Source organism: Oenanthe melanoleuca, chromosome 8 (assembly GCF_029582105.1).
Source record: "Oenanthe melanoleuca isolate GR-GAL-2019-014 chromosome 8, OMel1.0, whole genome shotgun sequence".
Lineage (NCBI taxonomy): Eukaryota > Metazoa > Chordata > Aves > Passeriformes > Muscicapidae > Oenanthe > Oenanthe melanoleuca.
In genome coordinates, this window is record NC_079342.1 from 1,739,323 (window position 1) to 1,762,194 (window position 22,872).

The 22,872-nt window shown below is 45.9% G+C and overlaps 1 protein-coding gene across 1 annotated transcript in view; it reads left to right on the forward strand.

Annotated features, from left to right (window-relative positions):
• The first annotated feature begins 5,633 nt into the window (after nucleotides 1-5,633).
• Nucleotides 5,634-22,872, forward strand: part of ROR1 (receptor tyrosine kinase like orphan receptor 1) — a 128,324-nt gene continuing 111,085 nt past the window's right edge. Inside the window, exon 1 of the mRNA XM_056497782.1 lies at nucleotides 5,634-5,848. Within this exon, the coding sequence (XP_056353757.1) occupies nucleotides 5,746-5,848 (103 nt within the window). The 5' untranslated portion in view covers nucleotides 5,634-5,745. The remainder of the gene's footprint in view (nucleotides 5,849-22,872) is intronic.

The window sequence follows — 22,872 nt, forward strand, 5'->3', positions numbered from 1 at the left end:
AAATTACCTGAGATGTTTTGCAAAAGCACAACTTGGTCATGTCCAAACTGAGCTGTAAATCCACATCCTTATTTTCCAGGCTCCCTTCTGGAGCTAATGAAAAAGACATAAAATAATTGTTGTTTCTTTAAGGGTGACTCCAAGCTTAGCACCTGAAGTGTGAATGCCCAGCCTGGGTGAGTGTTTGGAATTGTTGCTGTCACAAACCTCCCACTGACTGCACCACATCTGCTCCTTAAATGAACAATTCCAAAGTGCTCAGCACAATGGATGTCAAATGTGATGAAAGGCTGGGGTGTCAGTTCAAAAAATAAAGTCATAACAACAACAAAACTGATGTGTAGTAAGTGTGCCAGTATTTGCATATGTTACTAATTAATTGCTGGTGTTTGTGTCCCATTGTCACCCTCCTTTTCCCATTTCATGTTATGGAGGTATGGATTTCAAGGATGTAAAGAACAGAGTCCTCCTGAGATATAAATATATGTATATTCATCTATATATATAAAATTCCAGTGTAATCCACACATGAAAGAATTGTGGTCTATTTCAAGGCTTTTCCTTTCATCTCTTCCATAGTTCTCTGCCAATTTTCAAAGCGCTCCCAGAGAGTGAAGGAAATGCTCCGAGCAAGGCTGACCTGCAGCTCCTGATGCTCCCTGTGTCATTCCCCAGGGCCACCCCTGTCCCCTGAGCTCACAGTGCTCCCTGCCACATTCTCTGTGGCTGCTGAGCCTTTGCTTTCCTCTCAAAGCAAAGCAAAAATCCCACCTGAGACAGAGCTCTTGCAAAGACTGGCACAAATGCAGCTCCTTCTCATTGGCCTGACCTGCTGCCTTCAGAATAAAACTATTTATTCTCATATCTCCCATCCCTTTAAAAGAAATATATTATTTATGCTGTACTTGTTCCTGAAACTTCACTGGAAAATAAAGCTGGCATCAAGTAGACAATGTTTTCACCTAAGTTAGACAGAATTCCTTTCATAAATAACTCAGTTAACATAGGTAAGTTATGTCTAAATCTTCCACCTTTAAATGTAACAGCAATTGTTTTCCACCTTATAATTAGAAATCCATAGTGAAATCAGATTTACACTGGTTCTTTCTATGGATGCCCACCTTCTGGGAATCCAGGGAAGTTCTACCCTCACTTCCAGCTTCCACTCTGGAACCTGAACATGCTGGTGTAATTCCAGTTGAATTTCAAGGGGGCAAAGCATGATTGATATGGCCTCAAATGGTGGAATCAAAAAATCTGGTATAGATTAATAGGAATATTAGTGAAAGCTGGAAAGGAAAACAAGGATTCTTTTCTAATGTGACATGATACTTAAGAACACATACTGTCAGTAACTACAAATGTGTAATGTTTCTCTTTTATTTTGTTGTACTTCTGACACTATTCTCTCACAATGCTTTGCTTATCATCCTCTTGTGAGGTTTATTGTACTTACAAATCATTGCCAGACAGCTTCTTTGCTGTCTTTTCATTAAAAAAAAAAAAAAAAAAAAAAAAGAAAGAAAAAGAAAAAAAAAAGAATAAGAAAGTTTTGTGGATAATACATTTTCCCTGCGGGAACTAATTCCACAAAGATATTGACCACAAGCCTGCCGTTGTTTTAAAATATGTGGCCATGTATCAAATGGTTGATTCTTCTCCCCAGAGTCACCTTCTGAAGCTTTGTGTGTGCACTTCATCTCTCAAGCATCCTGAGACCACAGAGAAGCTCCAGTTTGTCCTCCCAAGCCAGTGCTTATCCCTCCCTGGAATTCTTTTTGCCATCAGATCACTCTGGATACTCTGTGCTATCCATTCTGGGCTCCTTAGTGCTGTGTCCACTCCAGTTCCTTTGTTAAATATATTTTTAGCCCTTCCACTGTGGGATGACAGACTGCAGCCTGTTAAAGCAGGGAGAATATTTGTATTGATTTCCAAATGCTGCAGATTGAGAGCAGATGTACCACGTATTCCCCAAACGTATGTTTTAACTTTCATTTATGTGCTGTGCTGAGCAGCCTGCCAGCCAGGAAGTGATTTATATCTGCTAATTGCATGCACTTTGGTAGATTTGCAGCTAAAAATAAGTGGTTTGTTTTTTAATTATAAATGATTTATCCTCTCACGCTGCATGGAGCTATAACTTCGAAGCTAAATGAGAACTTGGAGAATCTGCATTTAGTTTCTGCATCTGCCACAGACTTTTTTTTGTATCTTTAGTGGGTTATCCCTGTGCCCAGCTCAGAAGAGTCTGGATCTCGTGGACATCTTACTTCAGAGAGATGAAGGAAACACTTCTGTGCTGCAGCTGAAGAGGTGTAGCAGCAGCTGCTGCCAAAAGCAGTGGTTCAGTGGAGAAGGGTCCCCCTCACCTTTGCTGGATCCAACACTCCGGCAGCTGCGGGGAATGGGACCCAGCTGCTGGAACATCACTCCCCTTCCCTCTCACCAGAGGGTTCACTGAATGGACTTGCCTGGTGAACACAAGGAAACACAAGAGGTGCTTTCCTGCGGGCAGCCCGCTGTTAGATCAGTCACAAGTAACCTGAAATGTCACTTCAGAGGGTCAGGGCAGGCAAGCCTGGGCTGGTGCGGCAGCGCTGCAGTCCCAGCTGCATGGGCCGACCTTCCCGCTGGCACAGCTCCGGTATTCCCGGTATTCCCGTCCCAGGAGAAGTGTCAGGCCCCTGAGGGCACTCAGTGCTCTTCATAAGCCCCACCTTGCCTGGGGCTCTCTTAAAGGTCAGCCCTGGCCCCCGCAGAGTCAGGATCCCTGTGCCTGGCTGTGGACCCTCCTGATGCACAGATTGACTTCCTTGCTTCCCCTCAGCCCTGTCCCATCCCTGCTCACCTCAACCCTGTATCATCCCTGCTTCCCCTCAGCCCTGTCTCATCCCTGCTCACCTCAGCCCTGTCCCATCCCTGCTTCCCCTCAGCCCTGTCTAATCCCTGCTCACCTCAGCCCTGTCTCATCCCTGTTCACCTCAGCCCTGTCTCATCCCTGCTTCCCCTCAGCCCTGTCTGATCCCTGTTCACCTCAGCCCTGTCCCATCCCTGTTCCCCTCAGCCCTGTCTGATCCCTGTTCACCTCAGCCCTGTCCCATCCCTGTTCACCTCAGCCCTGTCCCATCCCTGCTTCCCCTCAGCCCTGTCTGATCCCTGTTCCCCTCAGCCCTGTCTGATCCCTGTTCACCTCAGCCCTGTCCCATCCCTGTTCACCTCAGCCCTGTCCCATCCCTGCTTCCCCTCAGCCCTGTCCCATCCCTGCTTCCCCTCAGCCCTGTCCCATCCCTGTTCCCCTCAGCCCTGTCTGATCCCTACAGACCTGCCATGTCACAATTCCTAGAATGTCTGGTGTTGCTGGGATGGCTCCTGAGGAATGGCCCCTGAGCTCTTGTTGATTCTCAGCCTGACCACCATGAACTCAACTTACCTGATGGTCTTGGCTGGAGCTGGGCCTGCCTTGCTCACCTGGATTAGGGGTGGTGCTAAAGCAGCAGAAAGTCGAGCACTCAGGTCCCAGCAGCTGACAGTCCCTTCCATGTGTCACAGCAGATCCCAAACCACAGCAGGCTTGGCTCGCCTTGTCCGTTTCATCCATGTTTGTTTATCGGTCAGTTTTCCCGAGGAAGAGGATAATCTCTTGTCCTTTTCCTGGCTGCTGAGAGCAGGTACAAGTGCGTGTTTGTGTGTGTGAGGAGAAGGTGGTTCCAGACCTCAATCTCCTTCCCTAACATGCTGCCAGATGTTTATCTGGGTTTCTTCCTCCTCTTGAAATGCTATTAGTGTCTGACAAGAAATACAAGATTCATATGGCAGAAGAAAAGCCTAAGGGACCTGATCTAGCAGGAAGTGAGGAGGAAATTCCTTTAATCTTGTCCTTGTTTCCACTCTGCTTATGAGCTTTTATTAAACAGTTGCTGACTTTTGAAATCCTAAACCTAATCTAAGCATCCCAGGAATGTGATCATTCTCCTGGATGGAAAGTAGTTATCACTCCTAGGAGCTTCAGCCAGCTTTGGTAGTGTCCTCCAACTCCAGCAAAAATGTTATCCACCATTGGCAGGAGGGAAATCCAAAACTCCTGCCCAAAATCTCAATTTCCAATCACCAGGGAGAGGGAAAAGCATATTTGGGGTTTGGGCATGTGGGGATTGATCACAGGTTGGACTTGATGGTCATGGAGTTCTTTTCCAAGCTCAACACTTCTGTGATTCTGTGAAAAGTGTGCCCCTCCAAGTGCAGAAATCCCACAAACTGCGGCCACTGGATGCAGGGCACAGCCTTGGGAAGGGATGGAAACCTTTCCAGTGCAGATGACCAAGCACTGGAATGGATTGTCCAGAGAAGGGTGTGGAGTGTCCCTCACTGGAGATATTCTCTCTGGAGACAATCCCATGCCATGTGCTAGGGCGTGTTGGAGAATGGAAGCTGGACCAGATCACCCGCAGCACCCCAATTCTGTGATTCTGTGTCTGCTCAGAGGCTGGACCCGATAATCCAGTAGGTGATTCTGTGGAAAGGAATCACGCAGGGAATCCCTGTCCCTCGGGAAGGGAAGGTGATGCTCCCGCACCGCTGCCCTCACAGCTCAGGGAAAGTGACATTCCCGCACCGCTGCCCTCACAGCTCAGGGAAGGTGACATTCCCGCACCGCTGCGCTCACAGCTCAGGGAAGGTGACATTCCCGCATCGCTGCCCTCACAGCTCAAAGAAGGCGACATTCCCGCACCGCTGCCCTCACAGCTCAGGGAAGGCGACATTCCCGCACCGCTGCCCTCACAGCTCAGGGAAGGCGACATTCCCGCACCGCTGCCCTCACAGCTCACGAAGGTGACATTCCCGCACCGCTGCCCTCACAGCTCAGGGAAGGCGACATTCCCGCACCGCTGCCCTCACAGCTCACGAAGGTGACATTCCCGCACCGCTGCCCTCACAGCTCAGGGAAAGTGACATTCCCGCACCGCTGCCCTCACAGCTCAGGGAAGATCTCCCCGCACCGCTGCCCTCACAGCTCAGGGAAGGCGACATTCCCGCACCGCTGCCCTCACAGCTCAGGGAAGGCGACATTCCCGCACCGCTGCCCTCACAGCTCAGGGAAAGTGACATTCCCGCACCGCTGCCCTCACAGCTCAGGGAAGGCGACATTCCCGCACCGCTGCCCTCACAGCTCAGGGAAAGTGACATTCCCGCACCGCTGCCCTTACAGCTCAGGAAAGTGACATTCCCGCACCGCTGCCCTCACAGCTCAGGGAAAGTGACATTCCCGCACCGCTGCCCTCACAGCTCAGGGAAGATCTCCCCGCACCGCTGCCCTCACAGCTCACGAAGGTGACATTCCCGCACCGCTGCCCTCACAGCTCAGGGGAGGTGACATTCCCGCACCGCTGCCCTCACAGCTCAGGGAAGGCGACATTCCCGCACCGCTGCCCTCACAGCTCAAAGAAGGTGACATTCCCGCACCGCTGCCCTCACAGCTCCGCCGGGCCCGCCGCGAGCAGCTCTGAGGGCGCTCGGCTCCTCCGCGCGGCGAGAAAATGGCGGCGGCGGGCGGCGGTGGCCGCGCGGGGGCGCTGCGGGGCCGGGCACGGCTGCAGCGGGCAGGGCTGAGCGCTGAGGGCTGAGCGCTGAGGGCGGCGGTCCCGGCTCCGCTCCCTCCCCGCCTTCCCCGCCCGCCCGCCGGCACAGCGCGGGACGGAGCAGCGGCGGCCCCGCGGTGGATGCGGGAGCAGCGCCGGCTCAGGAATGCAGCAGCCGGGCGGCGCGGACGGGAGCCTCCCGCTGCTGCTGCCGCTGCTGCTGCTGCTGCGCGCGGGCAGCCGAGCCGAGCCCGGGGACGCCACGCAAGGTAAGGGGGACACGGCGTGAGGGGAGCGCGGCCGCCCCCGCGCCGCCTCCCGTGAACCAGCTCGGCGGTTTATGGTCGGTCTGTGTTTAATTGCTTGGTTAAAAAGCTCTTTCCAAGTGTTGGGGGCCGGGAAGGATTTCCAGAGTAACCATCCCGCTTTGCGGTCCGTGATTGATGGTGCCCGAGGATGTCACACTGGGACTTGTCCCTCGGATCCGGCTCTCTGGGCGCGTTTTACCACCTCACCCTCCTTGTGTCCCTCAAAAATGTTTGTTTGTTTATCTATTTATTTATTTAAAGGAAGAGTCTCCGTTTTGCTCTTAGCGAGTGGTGTTTATCCCGCTTTGTCGCGGTTCTGATTCCAGGCTTTTTTTGCGAGGGATTTATGTGTAAAACACAGCGCAGCCCAGGCATAAAGGGACCTTGGAGTTGGGATAGCTGGAATTGGGCAAGGGCTGATTCCTCCAGGCCAAGTCAGTAAAGAGTGAGCAGTGTTTTTTGGACGGCTGCATGAGAATTTCACCGAGAGTTGGATGTTCGTGAGCTCCGGCTCCTCCGAAGTGTTTTGTGCTGGGTACTTCAGTCACAACCCCCTCTGAGGAGTGCTGGTTGATAATGTGTATTTAATATATGTCATAGTCTGTATTTAATCTTTAAAGAAGTGAAAAAAAAGGTGAACGCTGAAGAGAGAAAGTTGATGAAAAAGCCCAAATTTAACCCGAATTGTAAATACTGTGATTAAAATGTGTTTGTAGCTAACAGATCCAACTCTGTTGTCACATGGCAGTGCCTGATTTCTGCCGGTGCCGCAGCGTGTCCCTGGGGATGCTGTTCCCGGGAGTGCATCTCATCTCTTGCAGTGACTTCCCCAGTCCCGGGAGTCTCGTGGTGCAGATTCAATGGCTGCAGGAGTTCTAGCTTGGGGTCGCGATTCTTCGTGACATCTCAATGGGAAAATTTTCAAAAGTTGTTTTCTAACGTCTCCAGGGAATGCTGTGTATGCTTAACAAATAGCTGTGTTTTTTAAAGAGGCAAAAAAGGCGATTTCCCCCCTGTTTTTTCAGATAATTTCGAAGCTTTAGGACACCATGGGTTTTTTTGCATGTTTCAAAGAGCCTGGAAGGAAAAAATAAAACCTCATTAACATAAAGCAACTGACCACATTGGGTCTGAAACTGACCCCTTCTTATTTCCTGTGCATGCTGCTGGGAAGTGGCAGAGTATGGATTCACCTTTATGAGAATATATTAATATAACCATTATTAGACATTGTATATTAATGTAGCCATTACAGTACAGGTCATGCAGTACAAGTTACAGCAACAGGAGTTTCAGCTCAAAATAAAAAAGTGGTTTTTAATAGTGAGAACAATAATTCACTGGAATGATTCCATCACGCAGGGATGTGGTGGAATCCCCATGGCTGGAGGTTTGCAGGATGAGACTGGATAATCTGAGCCAGGTTCCCTTTCCCACAAAAGGCTGGAGCAGGTGATCCTTCCATTCCCTTCCAGCCTGGACTGTGATCTGTGATTATGTACACTTACTCTCCCCAGTGAAGGGTTTCCTGTATTTTAAATAATATCTCTGGCAAATGCTTACAGCATGGATTCATGGGTGCATCAAGTGATTTATTTATTTTTTATAGATAGACATCTATCACATGTTCAACCACATACTAGGTTTTCTCCCAAACTACGTTTTGTGGAAGAATAAGGGAACCTGAACAACAACACCAATTAAAAAAACAAACAAAGAAAAATCCTGTTCTAAAAAGTTTTACAGATTTCTTTAAGGTGACTGTAATGATTGGGTAAATTGAATTTACCCTATCAGAAACCCAGCCCAGACAGAATCTTCAGTCCCAACCCCTTAACCCTGACTTTTTCAGAAAGAGAATGTGGACCACTGTCTCCTGCTGCTGCCTTTTTGTCCATGACCTTTCCTCGTAGGGAGCAAAACCCCAAAAGCTTTTTACATTCACTCCTTTAACTCTTGCTCTTCCCAAGGGCACTCACGGGCTGGCCCGAGTGCTCCAAATAAAAACACCAAGTTAATGTCGATTTAAGGAACAGCAACTCTCCAGCTTGGATACTTTTTGCAGTATGTGTCTCTGATATTCCCAGTTCAGCTACATTATTGCTCTTCCAGATGATGTAACTCTGTGAGCAGTCCCAAAGAAAGAAGTGTGAATAATAGAAAAACATTTTAAAAGCGTAGAGTAAACCCACAGATCTCTAGATTGTATTTTAGATTGCAGAGGTGCTGCTGATTTCCTTGCAAATTGTAAGATAAAGTTCCATTCTCTTGATTAGTCCCTGTGGTTAATTGTTTCATCTCTGGGTCACAGGCTGCTGCTTCAGCCACTATCCAGGAATGAGTTTAAAAACAAACAAAATGCTTTTGTTGCCTTAAGCCTCTAAGAGGATGAGGGTAGATGTCACTGTTTGAGGTGGTAGCCTTGTATTTCTTGACAAAAGTGGCTCGAAGTAGAAGCAAATTATCTTCGGGACATCGTTTCTTTGTTTCTATAATTAACTTCTACTCAAACTGCTGTGTTAATTACGTCCTCGCCGGGATTTAAAGTGTTGCAAATGAGAGTTAGGCAGGGGAGTATTTTAAAGCTTGTGTATGGATTCAAGTAGGCAAAGAGAGAGGGAAAAAAGAGTTTCCCTGAGGTGTGACACTGGATCCTGCTCTTTGGAAACAGATGTAGAAATCCAGCAGTCTGCTGAGACTCCAAAGAGCACCTCGGAGTTGAAAACTCTTTTAAAAAAATCTCTAACTAAATGCAGCTGCTTTACACACAGCGATTGTCTTGCAAGCCAGAAACATGTAGAGAGTTAACTCAGACAAAAGAAAAAGTGTAAACCTTTCCTTCCCCAAGCCCTGGGAATAGAAAAAAAACCAAAAAAAACCCAAACCTCTCAGTCATCCTCAACTGCGAACTCGATGTTCACACAGTTGTTGTGTCTCAAGACAGAGTTTTTTGGGATCTGTTTGTGGCGTTTTCTGCTGTCTCACCTTGCGGTGGGTGTCCCGGTGATGCTGCTGCTGCCTCCCAGGGGAAATTGCTCCGTGGCACAGCTGGAGAGTCTCACACCCGGGCCAGAGGTGGAGGTGTGGCAGTGATCACCAGCCTGCGTTCTGACACACTCCTCCCGATCCAAACACTTAGCAAATCCAGTTATTTTACTGCCTTTGATCCAGGTTTCTGCTTTTAAAAATTAGCAAACCCCGTGCTGTGTCTTGAAATCGACTCTCTGAAGTTGTGCTCGCAGAAATTCTGGGTTGAAAAATGAAGTGGCTTTGCAGGGCTTTTCTTGTTTCTTTTTCATTGTAATCGAGGAGATATTGAGAGTCAATGAATCTGCACATTTATAAGTGGAGCAGCAGTGAAATGAGCAAGTGAGAGCAGTTGTCAATGATTCTTTGTAAATAACAACAAAACACTGGCGCTTGCTGAAGGATGCTTCTGCGGGGGTGGTGATTGCAATTTAAATCCTTTATGATGAAGTGCTTTAAAATTCCTGAAATTCTACATTTGGTGTAAAATTTCATTTGGTCAGGTGCTGCAGAGGAAGTTAAATTTTTTTTCTGTCTGTTTACAGGCAGAGTCACTGCTGTCCTTGCCAGGAGTGTGGCATGGGAGAGGTTTGGACATGTTAAATGTCATTTAATTGGGCTGGAACAACAGGGTAGCCAGGGGGGGCTCTGAATTTTGCCAAGGTGGAAAAACGGAATAATTTCAGCTTAAATATATATTACTAGTGTGTGATGTAATGATAAAGCTCTAAATATTACTATTATTTAATAGTAAAGTTCTTTGAAGTCCCCCAGGGAATATAATGTAAAATAAAAGAACTTGCCTATATTTGGACTCTAATGCAATGCAATATTGAAAATGGTGCTCTGCCAAAGTCAGGCAGCTTGGGGAAAAGAAGTAGCTTGAGAAAGGAACCCTTTAGTGAGGAAAGCAATAACCCAGGCTCCTCAGGCTGCTCCATGCCAGCATCCTGGCGTGAGGCAGATTGCTTTCCAGGATCTCCTCCTGAAGTGGAGACAGTGCCACTGTTTCCAAGTAAATCTGCAGGGCTGCAGATGAAAGGAAGTGCCTGGTGGCTTGTGGAAAAAATCCCATGGTTTGTGTTGGTGGGATGGACACAGATTTGGAGGATGATTGTCAGGTAGGGTTCCTGAAAAAATGGTGCAGGGTGGTCACCAACAGGAGCAGGAGGCACAGCCACGGAGGAGGGACTGGCAGGGGTAAATAAATGGGCTGTGGGGCCAGGGCTGTGTGCACAGAGCTGCTCTTTCTCTGGTGTTTCTCAGCACGTCATTGCATGGAATTCACACCCAAGGAGAGCAGGAGAAAGCTCAGGTCAAGGCTGCTTTGCTGCTTTACCCAGTCCCTGGAGTTTTTGTGTTTGATATCCTGTTCTAACCAGCCCTTTGGAGAGCTGTGTGGAGTCTGGTTGATCAGAGAGGGTAAAGGACAACAAAAGATGCTCTTGCAGGACATGTTCTGGATCACTGGTGCTGATGGGGGCCTGGACTGTGCCAATTTGGGGGTGTTGGTCCAGGCCTGGCTTAACCCACATGGGCTCTGCCGAGGTTTTCTGATCTCTTTCCTCTTGTTACCAGTGACTCTGGAAAATGCCTGGGGCTGAGTCAGGGGAGGTGTAGGTTGGATATCAAGAAAGGGGTTCTTCCCCCAGAGGGGGTTTAGACCCTATACAGGCTCCTCAGGGAAAGCCAGAGCTCCAGGAGGGTTTGGACAAGGCTCTCAGGGACAGGGTGGGATTGTTGGGGTGTCTGTGCAGGACCAGCAGTTAGCCTGGATGATCCTTTGGGGTCCCTCCCAGCTCAGGATTCTCTGATTCTGTGATGTCACGTTGGAGACAGGGATCCTGGGTGTATTTATCGTGCCCAGGGAATGTTGAAGGTGAGGAAAATCTGTCTGCTTTTTGTGTCAGAGAAAGCTAAAAAAGAAAAACAAATAAGGCAAGTCGCCATGTGCACAGGCAGCCACTGTCCCCAAGAGCTGGAGCAGAGGTGCTGGGAACTTTGTGCAGATGTTCCATGGTCTCTAAAACCCTGCTGATACTCTGGGCTGTGCTTTCACTCACTCAGATATTTGGGACTAGCTTTAAGTTAGGACTTTGCCATCCCAATATGCACTGGGAAAGTTTCACAACTGGGTGAATTCTTGAGAAAAGTTCGTGCAGGCTCTGGGGGAAGCCTGCATTTTATTAAAAGCTTTTTTTCAAGCTGCTCAGGTCAAATGCTGAAACTGATACAGCACAAGGGCTTCCTGTGACCTTCTGCTCCTTCCCTCCCAGGGCTGTCCCTGGTGTCCCCTGTCCCATTCCCAGATGCTCTGTCTGTCTGCAGCACAGCCCTGGACATCTGCTCCAGGCAGAGGCAGGAAGGAGCTGCCATGGAGGAGCTGGGAGCAGGAGCACAGCAGCAGGCCATGGGAAATGGAGAGATCAGAGATAAGCCAGGGAAAAACGCTCAGCAGCTTTGTCAGCTCCTCACACATTCCCTCAGAGACTGGGAATGGAGCAGGGGATGCTTTTCCTGCCCTGGGAACTCCAGGCTGGCTCTGGGGGGACGTGCACTTCCACAGTCACAGTGTCACTCTGCTCCTCTGCAGAGCTGCTCTGCTGGCCCAATCCCCACTGAAGATGCTCAGCTGAGCTTTAGAGGATGGAGGGTGTAAATGTCCATGGTGTGGCTGGTCCATGGAGAACACCATGGTCCATGGAGAACACCATGGCTACTCCTGCACAGCAAGAACACGAGCTGGAGAAAGAGACATTGGGAACTGGGTGGTTTTAATTTCAAAATCCATGAGGGCCTTTAGCTCTTACCATGCTGACATCCACTCCTGTGGAACATTTAACATGTTTAAATGTGGGGGTTTGATCTCTCTCTGAATTCAGTTTCAGCCATTCTGTCCTCAAAGATAAGTGAGAGTGAACACACTGAGGTCTCCAGAAAACAGAAGCTTGGTCAGACAATAAAAAAAAAATCAGTGTTAGAACTAAGATTTTATCAGGTTTTCCTCAAGTGAGGTCCTCTTTGCAAAACCACAGCCAACCTTTCTCCTCATGGAGAGGAATCATCCTGTTGTACAGGGATTATCTCACCTGTGGCACCTTGGTGGAGTTAATGTATATCTGAGCCCTGTGCAGGCTGCACTGCATTTACAGCATTGCCTCTCCCAGTTTTTCCTGCAAGGGGTCAGTTATCATGGGTGAGCATCTCTTCTCCAAAATTAACTTGGCTTCAAATGAAAGGAAGTGTCTTTATAATTGTTTTGTTTACTCTGAAGTGCTTGATGTGCTGTATAAGTAACAAGCATTCTGTGCTTTTTCATTTTAAATTCTTTTTTGTATATGTTAATTATTCATTCCATATGGTTGGATTTTTCTTTATAAAACACATTATCTCTCAGTGAATTTAATGAAAATCTGTAGCACGATGGAGACATCTCCTTTTCTCCAGAACGTGCTGAGAGGAGAGAGCAGCACGTTGAGCTCTGCTTTCAGTGAGCTTCACCTACAGTGACAAGAGGTCATTTAATTCCCAGCTGATTGTCAGGAAGATGGATTTATATCATTAAATGCTTTCAGGAGGCCAAGGAGGAGCTGGTGGTGGACCTTTGCTTCTGCCTGCTGGCATCTCTGAGGCTGAAACACCCCATGCTCACCAGAGGATGTTTCTGAACTGAGGGCCCCTGACTTTTACATTCACTTTTCTTGGCAGCCTGACAGAGCCCAAGTTTGGCAACCTTTGTAAGTGAGATGCAACAAGCCTCACTTATTTCAGCTATTGCTCTGTCACTGTGCTTTTAATTTACTGTAATTCAATAACTGACACAATGCTGGAGTAAATAAATGGGCTGTGAACATTCTCATAGACCTTGGGCGTCCAGCTCAGGGCAAGATTTAGCTTTTAATTAACACTGTCCATGAGATTTATTGTTAAAATTGCATCCTTTTAAATAAGTCAATCTGAAGTTGATTAAGAGATGAATAATTGAAACCTGGTGTGGGATAACAGAATGCATTCTAGTGGATGCAGCAGTGGAGCACCATTGGAGCTCCAGACTCCTTTTCTCCTGAGTTTTGGGTCATTCCCATAAGCTGGATATTCTCATTATCTTTTCTGTGCAGGGTTTGTTGCTCTATGTTGAACAAAGAAAAATTGTTCTTCAATATATTAAGAACAGTAGCATTCTACCTGTGTATAAACTGCAATCTTAGTACAGCAAAGAGCTTTAAGAAGCACATCCTGGTAAAAACCCTTAAAGGGTTTTTGCTCCTTTCAGTCTCCTCTGCTACACAAATTCTCCAAAAAGAGGCCCAGGCAAGGGAAGAAGCTGTAAAGGCATCCTCTCAATGTAGGGGAATCATATTAGCAAAATTATATTTCATCAGGGATTGAAAGAAAATACTGACCTGATTTTCTTGTGTTATATAGGGAGAGATGATATCTGATTTGCCCTTTTCTTTTTGAGAGCCTGTTTGTAGGATGTGATTTATGTCCTTTCATTCTCTGTTTGTGGTTGATCTTTTTTTAAATCCTAATGAGTATTTCTGACTCTGTGTAGTGACCCCTGAGCAGCAGTAAAATGTTCACAAACTTGAAAGTATTTGATGTGCAGGACTTAGACAATTTTCTCCTAAAATCTGTGGTCTCCTACATTTCCCAGCAGCAAATATGGTCCTGATATGAGGATCTGTGTGACCAACCCCTCTCATTTCAGGCTGAAAACCTCCAGGGAATGTCAACATCAATATTTTGTTGGTTGAGCTGTTCAGGGTGAGACAGATTAGGTTGGGCATGAAGTGAACTGGGCCATTCCTTCCTTCCTGAACTGATTTCACTGGGGAGCCACATTTGGCACTGATCACACTTGTGGCTCTGCTTTCAACATTTCTGTAGGTCCTTAATGGTTCTGGGGAAATTCTTTGATCTGTCTTGAAAACTTCAGAACTTGAGAGTTGGTACTGGGAGAAAGAGAAAAAGGTGGTGTCAGTGTTGATAGCAGGTACAGTGAATTTTGAGGGAATCCTTTCAATAAAGGGGAGACCACCTGCAAACTGGCAGCTTTTCCTTGCATTGGTTGGGTAACAATATCTCATGGTGGAAGTGACTCCTGTGAGCAGGGCACCTTTACATGGATTTTTGGGAATCTGAACATTTAAGGTTGCTCTGCTGTCATTTATGGGGTGTGTTCAGTTCTCTCATCCTAGAGAGAAGACTCAGCCCTCCTCAGTTCTCTCATCCAAGGTCATGCTGAAGTCTCTGGGCTTGGAGCTCTGAAGCATTGGGTGAATTTTTTGGTCTCTTATATTTATTGTGGAATACCTCTGATACATCCAACTTTAAAAATCCACAGTTAGCTCTAAAAGCAATCCCCTTTTTCCCAAAGTTTCGACAGAATGCAGCACCAAAGTCTTAGCTGGAGTTTTCTCTGTCAGTAAATGTGTGAAGCTGTGGCCTCAGGCATCCCAGCCCATCCAGCAGGGTCACAGCAGGGACAGCACTGCTGGCACTGCCTTTGCTTTGGGGAAATCAGAGTTCAGGCTCCTGCACGGGTTTGTACATCAGGTGTTGTTTATTTTGTTGTCAGCTCTACAGAAATCCCCTACCCAAAGCCTGTAATTGTCGGATGCTCTGTTATCCTATTCCTCCTGCCAGTTATTATCTCCTGAGATTATCAAGGGCAACTTCACCTGGACTAATTGTAATAACTGACAAGGCCTGAGGGGAAGAATTCTGTCTCAGCAGTGCAAGGAGGGATTAGGTGTGTATATATTCCATGTAATTTGTGAGAGGTGTCTATGTACAGATCTGTCAGGAGAACTGTAAAATCATTTGAAATGTTGCAAGGGATGGATGTGTGGTGATAGGAGGCTCAACTTTCTTCAGCTTTTGTTGCATTATCCCACTGAAGTGAATTTTATAGGCTTTTTTTCTGTCCTTGTCTGTATAAGCTGGTGTCAGGCTCTTTGAGAAGGCACTTATGTTCTTGAAGGATTATTGTGCTCATTTAGCTTTCATTTCATCAGGTATCAAGGCTTGATATTATCCTGCTGTTTGTTGCTCAGTTCTTGCTGGGAATTACTGACACCAGAGATGTTGGGGATTACACTGAAGATGACTGAGGTGCAGCAGGGAAATACCTTTTGATCTCTCCTTGCTTTGCTGTGTTAAAGATCCTACAAGATCCTGAAGATCCTGGTTATGGCTCAGTCGCTCAGCAGTGCTGATTAAGACAGTCAATCTGAGCAGCAGAGCCTGGCAGATTTTCTGCCAGAATCCTGAAGAGGATGCATGTAATGAATCTTTTAGTAACTTCAGTGGGCAGTTGCTTGCAGCCAGCTGAAATATTTCCTGTGTGAAGGAAGACAGACCTTCCATGTGAAAGTCACGATGTGCCCACCCCTGGTGTGGGATATTGTGGCCTTAAAAGAACTCCAAAGAATGAACTCAGCCCTGCTAATGATGGTACTTGTTACCAGTACACAAAGAAAGTGCACTGAAATTTTATTTTTATTTATTTTCCTTATTTTTAGACTCAAAACCACTTTTTTTTTTTTTTTTTTTTTTTTTTTTTTTCCCCTAGAAAATGCTTTTGCTGCTTTGTTTCCAGACACACTTCATCCAGCAGTGAACAAATGTAGGGTGTCCTGGAATGTTTTATTCTGAAAACCTGGGAAGTGCAGTTCCTCTCATGGACTTTGTTGGACTCAAAGTAAAAGGAAATAGGAGAAATGTTTTGTTTTGCTGTGTATACTGTAACTCTGAGTGTTCCCCAACATCTCTGCTTTCCAAGTGGACCCTGCTGCCACCAGGATGGTTTTTGTCCTGTGGGATTTTGTCCTGGGGTTGTGCCAGTGCCCCTTTCCCAGAGGGAAGGGAATGTGTGAAACTTGAATACTTGGGATTTAGTCTTGAAGCAGGATCCAGTGTTCCCTTTGCTTCCTGCAGCAAATGCCATGGGACAGGGATGGTTTTGATCTGTGTGTGATGTGGGGCTGGCTCAGCTTGCAGGGATGAAAGACGAGTGTCACTTCCAGGGCTGGCTGTTCTGCCATGGCTGGACAAAGCCAGGCCTTTGCAGACAGGAAAAAAAGCTGCTCAGGGGGGGATTGGGTTTCTCCAAACAAAATATTATCCAAAAATATTCATGGGGTTCAAACGAGCAGCCAAATGCAAATGGTTGCACTTTTTGTTCCAATGTTCTCATGCTCTCTCCCAACCTTAATGATAATATCCCAATTTTTCCTCCAAAACTGTGCACAAAAGGCATCTCATTTGCCTACTAATAAATAATACAGAATTCAGTTAAATCCTAATGAAAAGACACAGTTTCTGTGAGAAATACTTCTCAGACTGAACATGGGATTTGAAATAATTTCCAAATTTTAACTCCATTTTTGTGTCAGGAGAACATTTGCAGTACTTGGAACCTGTATTTAATAATTTCTTGTGCAATTCAAGGAGAGCAATAGTTCTCTGAGCAAGAACTTTTCACATTTTGGAGGAATATAAAGATAAAAAAGGAAATGTTTAATGCTGTGTATTTAAATTTTGACTGGGAAGCAACTCCTGTTCCAGTCTCTTACGTGGCTTTTTTGGCTTTATTACTTTTCTCCTCACTGCCCAGAGTTGTGAAATGAGTGATTTTTGTATATGTAGAGAAAGGATTTTATAATCTTCAGCATTTTTCTGTTTTGCCTGAATCTATCAAACATTTGTTCAGATGAAGTGAAAGAGGAGGCAGCTTCAAGTGTTTCTTTCCTGTTGCACAGAGCTTGATCCTTTCTGGGGTTCTGCAGAATTTCCCAGTTTGAGCCAAACTAGGAAACATTTTAGATACTTTGTGCTCATTCATCTTTGATGTTTGGGATTTGGGACTTGGGTGGTTTATTTTGGACATCAGCCCAGGTGAAAATGTGCTGGAAAAGGGGTGCACCTGGCAGGGGAGGGTCTGGCAGCCCTTTCCTGGCCTGCACCAACACCTTCTGCCCTGGGCCAGTTTTAATCCAACTTATTTCTGGGGGTTCCATCTCATTTCTGGATACTGGGATGTCTGAAGATGCAGGAGGGTCACCTCTGGTGAGCACAAACACGAAATATTTGGAAATTTATTTTTGGTGCCTGCTTGCCAGGGTGGATTTTTTTGTTATTTTTTTGTTAATTTTTTGTTAATTTTTTGTTAATTTTTTTGTTATTTTTTTGTTATTTTTTTGTTATTTTTTTGTTATTTTATTTTGTTTCATGACAAGCTTGCCCTCTGTGGGACTGAGCTGCTGGAGCTTTGGAGGCAAAACTTTGTGCACTGAACTTTGGGGTTTGCTGTGTGTTTGGTGAAAGGCTTGTTCAGAAATGCTGGGAGGTTTGAAGGCTCCATCCCACAGGGCAGCTGCTTTTTCCCTCACATTCCCTGGGAGCAGCAGAGCACTCTGGGGTCTGTGCCTTTGAGCTGGATCATTTCTATTAGCAATTCAGGGTCCTGGGGGTTGTTTGGGTTGCAGTGGATTCTTGTGCCAGCCAGCAACTGCTTCAATGTTTTCTATTAACATCCCTTTCATTTTGGGAATGTGCTTGGCTTAATTGGATCTTTAAAGCCACAGGAGGATATTTTAAGCAAACCTGTTTTCTTCCTTACACTCAAGTAAATTCAGAATAAATGCATCCTGTACCTGATACTGGTAATGAATTGCTAAAGAGTCTGTGATAAATGCTCCATCACATACTTTGAATGCATTTTATTTTTTTTTAAATCCTGTTTAAATGCATTTTTTTGTACACATGGAACAGTTTGAGGTTTACCTGAAGCCCCTGATGTGCTGTTAGAGATGTGTAGTTCAGCCCTTACATGCACATGATGAGCAGCAGAGAAACACAAGCCATGAAGTCCTGCAGCAGTGCCAGCTCCTCAGTTGGTTTGTGTTTATTAGCAGATGCTTCTTCTTTAATCTGGGGAGAGATTGGTGCATTTTCCACAGAGGGGCTGCTTTACCAAGAGATGCAATCAATTTGTTTCCAAGCACAGACATGTCTGGGCTAATACAACACAGGCACACCAATAACAATGCAGTTTTTAATGCTTTCTTCTTATTTTCTTTTTTTTTACTGACTGGGGTTATTTTAAAAAAAAAAAAAAAGAAAAAAAAAGCCAGTCTGTACCACTTTAATTTTCAGGGCAGAAGGCACTGGAGAGCATGATTACAGATGTTCACATGCCCAGACCCTGTAGGGGAATTAATAAATGAAAAATCTGCAATATTATTTGCCATGGCAGCTACAATGATTGACCTGTTTTTTCTTTCAGAAACTTTGTTTATATTAGAAGCTTTATATCTCAAATAAAATTAGTTTTATGTGAATGGGAACTATGCTGGTGATGATTTAGTTTAGAAAATAATGTCAACACCCCAAAGGATTTCTGGTCTTTGATTTTTCCAGTGTCCAATGGAAGCCTTGGGTAGGGGCTGAATAATGTCTGGTTCTGACTTCTGTTGCAGCACACAGAGAAGTGTCTTGACAGCTTCCAAACCAATAATATCTTACTTATGTTTCAATATATGAATAACAGCCCAGGCTTTCCAGAGATTATCTTGCTGTAGTGCAGTTCTGTAACATGCTGCAGCCAGATGAATGGAAACCCCTCAGCATTTGAAAGAACAGGAATATATCCCTTTTATAAATGTGTGCTGTAGCAGGGATGTGCACAGACACTGTTCCACTGAGCCACACTTGTGTTCTTTTAATTAAGAGGTGCAGTTAGCAGAGCACATGATGCTCCTTCCTCCTGGAGCTGTTTCTTTCCTCTTTTCTAATCTCTGCTCCCCAGTGTGGTTTTTCTTCTTCACGGTCCTTGGGAGTTTTGTTTTTTCAAAGGGATCCCCTGCTGACTACTCCAAGGTCTGTTTAAGCAGTTTCTTCAGCTCTCATTTAAAAGAGGTTGTTCCCTTTGATTACTGAAATCATTGCTCTGCTGTCTGTTGGTGTCTTTGGGGTGGCAGAGATGGGGAAGAGGCCAAAGAGGCTGCTGGTGCTTCCCTGTCCATGTGCTGGGATGTCCTTGGGACCCCTGGGCTGTGACAGTGAGTCTTGGCAAGGGGACACTGGTGGGAGGCACTTCTGGACAAACTGGTGCCGCAGAAGCTGGAAAAGGGCACTGCTGCTGATGTCTCTGGTGCTTCCCAGCAGGCAAATCCCGTGCCAGGGTCTGGTGTTTTATCAGCCACAGCAAGAAGTGAGAACTCCTCCTGCTAATCTTCCTCCCCAGGCAGTGGCTGTGGGGAGGGAAAACACCTCAGGCTGTTACCTCCTCCTCAGGCTGGTCTGATTCCCCCTTTCCTATCAGCTCCCTTTGCCTTTTTTACTTTTTGCCAGCAGATAGTGCTAATTTATTCTTGTCTTGAGGAAACCTTTGAAAGCAGCAAGTCCCCTTTGCATTTAATATCTGCTGGTTCCTAGATGGCTGTGGTGGCAGAATCTCAGTGCTCCAACTGGGGACATCTGTGTTTGTTCAAGGAACAACAGGGGATGCAGTGGATGGGAAAGAGATGAAGTTTTCTGAGGCACCAGGAACTGGCAGGATAACTTAAAGAAAGTGTTAAATAACAATCACTGCTCAAGGCCCCAATCCAGCAGAGCACTTAGCCATAGACTGGAACTGTAAACAGTGCAGTTGATTTAAGCTGGGCCCAGCTTTGTGTTTAACGTTAGATCCCGCCTGAGTGCCTTCCTGGAGCAGGGCCTAAGTGAGTGAGACCTGGGCTTGTGTTTCATTTACAGGAGTCAGACTTGAAAGGGAGACCTGGCTGCTGCTGAGTGCTGTCCTGGGGCATCCAAGAGGCTTTTTAGGGCTCTACCCCTGCTGCTGCTTTTCCTGCCACTTGCACACGTGCTGCTTTTTCCTCTGCTTGTTTTCCTGCTCCCAGTTCCAATGACTTCTGCAGAATGGGAATCTGAAAGATGCATGCCAGGGCAGTGGTGTCACTGCTGGCCTTTTCCAAGGGCCTCAGCCCAGCTTGTGTGGTGGAAGAGCAGGAAGGGAAGGAGCAATAACAGCAGTGATGCAGAGGTGTCTTTCTACAGGCATTAAATAATGCACAATTCTTAGTTTTACCTACATACACTCGAGGTGAGGCTTGAAAATACAAATGTAGATAATCTATTTTTGTGACTCTTCAGTCCATTTTAGAAGAGTTTCTTAAGGAAATTAGACTTTTCCAAGCAATTCTTTCCATATGACTTTGATTAGTGGGAGGAACTTTCTTAGTAGGTTGATCCCACAAACTCTTTTGCAAGTTGTCTTTACTCCAGAAGGCTGAGGCTGGCTCCAGGGAAATCTGCCCTTCAGGGAATGACTCTGCTGCAGGTTTGCCATGGAGCTGCAACAATCCAACTGAAGCTGGATAATAATGTTTACCCACCTGTGTTATACAAGTTCAGATCCTTGAATGAAAGGCCCTACTGTGCAAAAATACAAGGTAGCACTATTGGGGGGAGGGAGGCATTCTGTACCTGCAACTTCAGAGTATTTACAGTGAATGCAGGGAAGGTTTCATCTATGAAAAGGTGAGGTGTAGCTGCTTTCCACTCATGCAAATAAATAGTATTAAAGAACAACAAAGAAATAATATTAGAGAACAACACTACAGTCATCACTATCTTAGTATTGGTAAAAATGTGAAGGATGGTTTTCTAATCCTTTAAGTGTGGAAATTCTCCTGCTAATGTTCTTGCTGAATATTCCTGTTATTGAATATATATGTTGAATATTCTGCCTGCTTCTTCCTCTCCTGGATTGTGTGATTCCTGACTAAGTGTCAGCAGCAAGGAAATGAAGGGGAGGTGCCAGAGGAAAAAGGTTTCAACAGCTGGATGATGAAGAGGAGTGAAGATGAGAGTCAAATTTGCTAATCAATAATGCTTCCAGAATAGAATATTTATTATGTGTTGTACCTGTGGGGTCTGGACAAGGTTTATGGCACAGTCCAGGCTGTACAAACTCCTGGGAAGGAGCAGGCTCCTGTCTCTGGTGCAGATCTCAGTGGTGAAACTCCAGTGACTACAACAGGAATTTGCCTCTCCCTTCAATATACATTCAAGAAAGATGGAGAAAAGCTTTTTACAAGGACATTTAGTGACAGGACAAAGGGAATGGCTTCATTGAAAGACAGGAGGTTTGGGTTGGATATTAAGAATAAATTCTTGGCGAACACAGAAAATGATGAAATAATCAGGGCCTCTGTTAATCGCCAGCCATGGGGGATGTGTGTGTGCAGCACTCACTAAAGGGCCCAGAGCTGTTCCTCAGGGCAGGAAATACACCTGACAGAGCTCTGATTGGGAGGCCAGTGTCAAACACCTTTCCACAAGGCTTTGTTTCACATTGGCTTGGCTGAGTCTTCTGACAAATTTTCCTCGAGCTTTACGTGCACAAACTGTATCGTTGTTTTGGAAAATGCAAGCCTGACCACTGTAAATGGGTTTATATTTCCAACAGGGCAGTTATTTAATTTCCTGTTGGAAGTCTGCAAATGTTGGCACTGTTCACTCTCTGGCAGGGAGCCAGAGGAGAGCACGGTATCATTAACTACAGCCCAGTGGAGATTTCTTCTGGTTTCATCCAAACTTTTAAGACTGGGCTATAACAAAATACTATTTTTGATTGAACTTCATAAAGACAGGCAGGGAGATCAGGGAAAAGGGGGTGACAGGATGTTCTCTGGGGTGAGAACAGCTTTTGTCTTTCCTTGCCTACTCTTGGGCTGGACTAATCCTTGTTTTGCTGCAGATTTAATCTTGCTGTGCAGTTTTTCACCAAAGCAGCTCAGAATGAAGGCTGAGAGCTAATCCTGGAATTGGCTCTTTGGGTCCAAACCCCTTCCCTGTGCAGTTTTCTTCCTTGGGGTCCATGGCACAGCCCCTGTGGCAGTGACAGTGACAGGGCTGAAAGTCCTGAAGCCACCCAGGTGCATTCCCCAAGGATCCCTCAGCATCCAGAGGCCTGAGCCGTCTGCAAAATGCCATCTTTAGAGACAGCCACTTGGAAAGCAACGTCTTGTAAACAAAAAAGGTATTTTTGTTCAGAGTTTGTTTTAAATACCCAGACTTAAGTCAGCAGAAATGAATCAGGCTGGTTTGCTGTGAAGACACATCATTTATTTTGGGTGTCTGGCACAGGCTCTCTGTACTTGATGATGTTTTGTTTTTTTTTTGAGACCCTTTCCCCACGTGGACCTTCTGGTGCCCCATTGCTGCTTCCTAGCTCTGTCCTGGAATTCTCCATTTCAGTGTGGTTTGCAGTGGGGACAAACTCTTAAATCTCCAGCTTGAACTCAAGGGAGACAACTTCATTTTCTTCCACGAGTTTTTTACTTTTGAAAGAAGCTATTCGTGGAAAACAAATCATCAAATGATGTGGGAGGATCTTCATCACTTGGGAGCCTTTAAATCAGGGCTGACTTGGGAACAATGTGCTCACAGCCTCAGTGGGATGTGTGCAGAACCACTGGATATAGGGAATTGTGGCATGTGTCATGCAGGGGATCAGATTTAGGATAATTGTGGTCTCTCCTAAATCTGCCATAAAGCAGTACTTGAGTGTAATCTGTTTGGATTTCCTTGAGTGTAATCTGTTTGGAGCAGCTGCTTTTTCTCAGGGATGTGGGGATGGAAGAGGAGCTGGAGAAACAAATTCTGTATTAGAGTTAATATTTGCACTCACTGTACCTGGCTTAGGAGGAACAGGGGTAGGAAGAGCTGGATGATGGAAAGCAGAAAAAGGATAAAAAGCAGGTTTTGACCACCTGTCATCCTTTGGTGTTGTTTCTTGACTGATATTCTTGGGCCTGTGCAGCTTAGGCCATTGATATGTGTTGAATCAGAATGGGAAGTACACAAATAAATTTTGTGTCAGAATATTAGGTTGGTTTTTTCCCTGAGTCCTGAGAAACATGAAGTGCAGCTAAAGGAAAAAG